The 6,000-nt window shown below is 45.1% G+C and overlaps 1 protein-coding gene across 5 annotated transcripts in view; it reads left to right on the top strand.

Moving 5' to 3' along the window:
• Positions 1-845: 845 nt before the first annotated feature.
• HIBCH (3-hydroxyisobutyryl-CoA hydrolase) overlaps positions 846-6,000 on the top strand; it is a 118,557-nt gene continuing 113,402 nt past the window's right edge. For all 5 annotated transcript variants that reach the window (XR_012421309.1, XR_012421310.1, XM_045367403.2 and 2 more), the window contains exon 1: positions 846-904. Coding sequence is in view for 1 of the 5 variants with exons in the window: in XM_045367403.2 (XP_045223338.1) it covers positions 870-904 (35 nt within the window). In the remaining 4 variants the exon portion in view is untranslated. The remainder of the gene's footprint in view (positions 905-6,000) is intronic.

Here is a 6,000-nt window from a genome sequence, read left to right as displayed (position 1 = left end):
CTTTCTGATAAATGTTTCAATACTTACTAGTGGCGATGAAATGTCTTCTGCTAGACATCTGGGTGGATCTGGAAGCAGAGGAACTTTTTCCTCAATTTAACAGTGGATCCTAGTAGTTAAGTTAAATGCGGGTTTCATTTAAGAGTAAGCTACTTTCTGAATGCAATTAGGCTTTCACTGATAACAGTAACTTTTACTTTAGTTGGGAAGACATACCTATTATCTCTTAATCAGACAACTCTTGTCTGTCTTTGAGGAAGAGTGGGGGATCTATAACTTTTCCCAAGAAAACTGAAAATGTCTCAATCCTAATGTTAAAGGAATTAGGCTATATTGGGTTAGGAATGAATAAACTACCCCGATGTCCTTTATCAAGTGTAATTCCTCTACTTGATTCTTAAATAATACTAAGTTTACATTTTAATAAAAAATTACTAAAATTCCAGAAAAGTCTTTCACATTAGTTCCTGCTGGTCAATTTTGCAGGTCAAGCCTACAACAGTTGCGCTTTAGGCTAAGACAGCCTCTAGAGGGCAATCTCCTTTCCTGCGAATCCGCCCTAGTCTGCTCTATCCTCCCTCTCACCGCTCCGCCTCAGCTCGCTCTCCGCCTTCCCCCTGGCCCCGTCCCCGATCCCAGGCCCGCCCCGCACCGGTCCCATCCCCCTTCCCCGCCCTCAACTATTTCCTCCAGGCGTCGTTCTTGCCCCGCCCCTCCCTGCCGCGTAGCGGAAACGGTCGCTCTGGCTTTCTGGAGGACTTGTCATCTGTGCCCAGCGGGGCCGGACGGCGGTGGGCGGGGCTCACGCGAGGCGCTGGAAGGGTCCGCGTGATTCTCGCTACGTTGCTTTAGCTCTGGAGTGTTTGGCGATGGGGCAGCGGGAGGTGTGGAGGCTCATGTCGAGGTGAGTGAGAGAGCGAGCAGCCAAGGGCAGGCTCTTCAGCGGCGCTCTCCAAAGTGGGAAAAGGGCCGGGGGTGGAGACTGCTGGCCTCGAAGTTTCGAGTCGCGCTCAGAGGCGCAGTTTTGAGACCCCAACCTTGGCCCACCCCAACCTTGGCCCTCCCCAAGCCCCAGCCCCCGTCCCTGTCTTCCCTTTCTCCCTCTAGCATCTTCTTTGCGGCGGCACCCGCGTTTTCTGCCACTCTAGCTCTTAATTCAACCTTGTCCCCACACGACTTGCATTCTTTTGGCCTCAATTTCTTTTCTTTCTTCAAAGTTGGGTGCAGTTTGGGGACACGGAGGGATTCAGCTTAGAGGAATTGTGCGGCATGTTTTGTGCAGTCAACACACACAGGTGCCTTGTCACTTGCTGCACCTCTCTCTGCCCGTGGTATGATTTTATTCAGCTTTCTTGCATGGCTCCAGCGTCAGTGCAGGCATCTGGAACTTTCAGGCTAGTGTTGAGGGACATTTAACGTGGCATGGGGGAGCATGTTTGCAAACGTTGTTTAACTTTTCAAAAGTACCCCTCACTGCACCTTGAGCTCAGCCTAAGAAATCTGGTAGCCACATCTTTAGGAAGTTAGGCTACATGCGTCTTGAACAGCCCACTGTCTGGCCCTGTACTGTCATGTCAGGTAGCAGCTGCGCCCACTTGAAGGGAGAACCATGTTTATTTCATTAAAATAAGGACAACTTAAATTATTGGATTCTTTAAGCCTTAGAGTTTGCCTTCTGGGTTTCCTGAAAAGGGATGGAGGTGTTTCTTTGAATTAAGAAGAATAGTTTCAGGGGAAAGTGTCTAGACTTCTAACACTGTATCCACAGACCTAATTCTCAGTATATATTTGTTATACATTTAAGAGTTGCTTTTCTGCTTGTTTTTTTAATACCTTAAAATTTAGTCCTTGCACGAGCTCATGGAGAGATTTAGTAAATAGTAAGAAAATCAGTACACGTCATCGTTGCTGCCGCTTTTTCAGTGTTGTCAGCAAATAGCAAATAGAGAAACAAACTGGAAAGACATGTTCGTTAAAGTTAACTGACTTAGGAAAGGATCTGTCATTTCCACAATTCAGCTTGGCTTTCTTCCACCCCACGTTCCAAGTTGCAGACTCTGTAGGTGAGGGCAGGACCATTTTGGGGGCTTTGATCTGAGATGCCTTTTCCAAACTCAGCCCTGGAGTGGGCATTATCTTGGAAAGCAGAGGCCAAAGTGGTCCAGTCCGCAGTAGCCTAACCCTCAAGCGTGTAAGGGAATACGGTGCTACGGAAAGTGTTTCTGAGAGGAGAAAAGGCCTTGGGCCATGGTTGACAGTGTTGGGCAACCCCACTTGAACTCTGGCCTCCCTTGGCTTCTTTGGTACTGGCCTATTTTTCTAATGCCACTCTCCGCCGCCTCTCCTCTTACCCCAGTGCCAGTTTAGCTCTTGGACTTTTTTTTTTTTTGGTTCCCAAATCATCTCTCTTAGCGTAACTCAAATCTTTGTCTAATCTGACTTTCTCTGAGCTCTAGTGCTGGTCACAACCCTCTTAATATCTCAGCTGCAACTCACATATAAATTTACACTTAAGGGCTAGGCGCGGGGGCTCATGCCTGTAATCCCAGCACTTTGGGAGGCCGAGGCGGGCATATCATATGAGGTCAGGAGTTCAAGACCAGGCTGGGCAACATAGTGAAACCCCCGTCTCTACTAAAAATACAAAAAATAATTAGCTGGGCGTGGTGGCAGGGGCCTGTAATCCCAGCTACTTGGGAGGCTGAGGCAGGAGAATTGCTGGAACCTGGGAGGCAGAGGTTGCAGTGAGCCGAGATTGCACCACTGCACTCCAGCCTGGGCGACAGAGTGAGACTCCGTCTCAAAACAACAACAAACAAAAAAAAAAAAGGGAAAAGAAAAACAAATTTGCACATAAATATAACCCTTATTCTTTATCTCTCTTGGCACTATCATTCTTCTAGATTCTCAAAGTTACCTAAGTTCTTCCAGACTCCTAAACCTTAACCTCTCTCTGTGGATTCAAGTTTCAACAGTAGTCTCAAAGTTACCACTTTTTCCTCTTCCCAGTGTGAATTGTTTCCGTACAAGAGTGCCAGGTTAATCTCGCTGAGGTTTTACTTTAGTGACTGCCATTCTTCTCAGAAGCTCACAGAGGTGCACTTCTGCTTATGCAGTTAAATACAATTTTACCAGCCTGAATTTCACAGATTCGGCCCCAGTATATTCATGAATGAACAGTTACCTACTGTTCTGTTCTACTTGCTGGGAAGCACAGTTCTAGGTATTTTTGTTATCCTATAGCCACCGTGGACTACTTGGTGTTCCTACTGTTCCTTGGAGTCTGAAAGGAGAGCAGATAGGAAACATAATTAGACAAAAGTAATTTTTAGTTACCAATTCTGATAAGTGTCTTAAGGGACACAGTTATGAGAGCCAGATTAGGTAGGGAGAGGGAGTCAGGAAGCCTCATCAGAGAGGTTGCTTTTCGCTGGGTGTGGTGGTTTATGCCTGTAATCCTAGCGCTTTGAGAGGTCAGCGTGGGAGTTCAAGACAGTTCTGAGCATAGCAAGACCCCGTTTCTATAAAAAATAAGAAAAAACTAGCTGGGTATGGTGGCATATGCCTATCCTTCCAGCTTGGGAGGCTGAGGTGGGAGGATCACTTGAGCCTCAGAGTTCAAGTTTACAGTGAACTGTGATTGCGCCACTGCCCTCCAGCCTGGGCAACATGGAAAAACCTAGTCTCTAAAAATAAAAATGACAGGAAGAGATTACTTTTTAGGTTTTTAATAGGCCTCATTGCCTTTTCCATCTGCTCTGTACTCTGCTGAACTCTATTGTTTTGGTTCTTGCTCTTTGACTGCCTCTTTTTTACTTCTACTTAGTTGTTTCTTAGTTGATCAAAGGCTCAATCTTTGATGCTCTGTTAGGTTGTTTTCTGTGTTAGGAATCATGAGCCTGAGTGCAGAGGCCGGGAAGGAAGCATTGAAAGATGCTGGCTAGATGGTAGCGTGGGGAAACTGGTGAGCTGGATAGAGTGCTCTGGAGAGGAGGCAGCTTCTCAGCTGCAGGCATTGTTGCCCTTATAGAATATAGACTCAGGGTTTCCATTACTACTGATTTTTCTGGAAAAGCTGGAAAAACTGCATTTTTAGGTGAAATCTCTTGATTTTTAAATGTTAGTAGTTTTCTTTTTCTTCTTTTTAATCTCTGCCATTCCATCCAGATAATGTTAGTAGTTTTAAAACACTGCTCGGCTGGGCATGGTGACTCAAGCCTGTAATACCAGCACTTTGGGCAGCTGAGGCTGGAGGATCACAGCCCATGAATTCAAGACCAGCCTGGGCAACATAGACTGTGTCTCTACAAAAGATTTAAAAATTAGGTGTGGTGGTGTGCGCCTGTAGTCTTAGCTGTTCAGGAGGCTTGAGTCCAGGAGATTGAGGCTGCAGTGAGCCCGTGATCATACCACTGCACTGCAGCCTGGGTGACAGTGAGACCCTGTCTCTCAAAATAAATAAATAGAATACAGAAATAAAACGCTACTGACCAATACCACAGTTGCAGTTGGCATCCTTCTGGCAGTTAGTTTTCAGCTGTAGCCTTCTCATTTATTCCTTACAGAAAACGGAGAGATTCCAATGCCTCAGTGATTGTGCCGTGGCATGAGACATACCTTTAGTTCTAACTTCCCTTTCAAGCTCTAGTTGTTGTTCTGTTGAATATTTCTGCTTATGTCAGTACAAACTCAAATTCAGAATTGAATTTGTATTTCATCCTGCAAACCAGTGAGCTTCTTTCCCCATCTTTTCTATATTCTCCTAGTTGCCCTGGTCTGAAATCTTAAAGTCGTTTTTGACATTCTTTTCCATTGAGTTTTTACTCTATAATAACTCGTAATAATATCACTCCCTTCTGTTTCCACAGCTGCTGTTCTTCATCACCCCATGCCTAAATTATTGGCCTCCTGGACTTGATTTTCTGCTCTATTCACACCTTGCCTACTTCTGGGATAATAATTTTCATTAAGCACTACTTTGTGATGTCGTCTTCCTGCTTAAGCAGTTGTTTCATGTAGTTGTTTATGTAGTTGTTCATGTAGTTGTTTAATTGCATGAGGCCATGTTTATTTTATTGGATAATTGCAAAAAGTTCCTGAGTGATAAAGTTCTCATCTAAGACAGTTGTTTATTTAAACTACACACATCATAACCACCTGGAGGATTTGTTAAAGACAGATTTCTGGGCCCCACAGTTTCTTGTTCAGTAGGTCTGGCGTGGGGCAGAGAATTTCAGTTTCTAGTAAGTTTCCAGGGGATGTTGATGGTACTTGTCCAAGAACCATACTTTGAGAATTGTTCTAAAAAAAAAAAAAAAAGCCAAGTTAACATCAGCTGAAGGAAATAAGCCTGATAAAGTTAATTAAGAAATTAGGAGTAGCAGGCTGGGCGCTGTGGCTCACACCTGTAATTTCAGCACTTTGGGAGGTTGAGGCGGGCGGATCAAGAGGCCAAGAGATCATGGCCATGCTGGCTAATATGGTGAAACCCCGTCTCTACTAAAAATACAAAAATTAGCCGGGCATGGTGGCCAGCACCTGTAGTGCCAGCTACTCGGGAGGCTGAGGCAGGAGAATGGTGTGAACCTGGGAGGCAGAGCCTGCAGTGAGCCGAGATCCGGCCACTGCACTCCAGCCTGGGCGACAGAGAGACTCCTTCTCAAGAAAAAAAAAAAAAAAAAGTAGCAGAGATGTGTGTGCCCTCTTCCTCTCCACCAGATGGCAGTTTTGGAGCCAGTAGAAAGGAGAGATCATAAATTCAGAATTACTTGGGGACACTGAATTCTCAATTACATTTTGAGATATAAAAGCTAATATCAAATTTTAAATGACAGCTGAATTTGAATTAGAACAAGTGGGCCAGGTGTGGTGGCTCACGCCTATAATCCCAGCACTTTGGGAGGCTGAGGCAGGCAGGTCACCTGAGGTTGTGAGTTAAAGACTAGCCTGGCCAACATGGAGAAACCTCGTCTCTACTAAAAATACAAAAAATAAGCTGGG

This window comes from Macaca fascicularis, chromosome 12 (genome assembly GCF_037993035.2).
Source record: "Macaca fascicularis isolate 582-1 chromosome 12, T2T-MFA8v1.1".
Taxonomy (NCBI): domain Eukaryota; kingdom Metazoa; phylum Chordata; class Mammalia; order Primates; family Cercopithecidae; genus Macaca; species Macaca fascicularis.
This window is presented reverse-complemented; position numbering and strand designations above follow the sequence as displayed.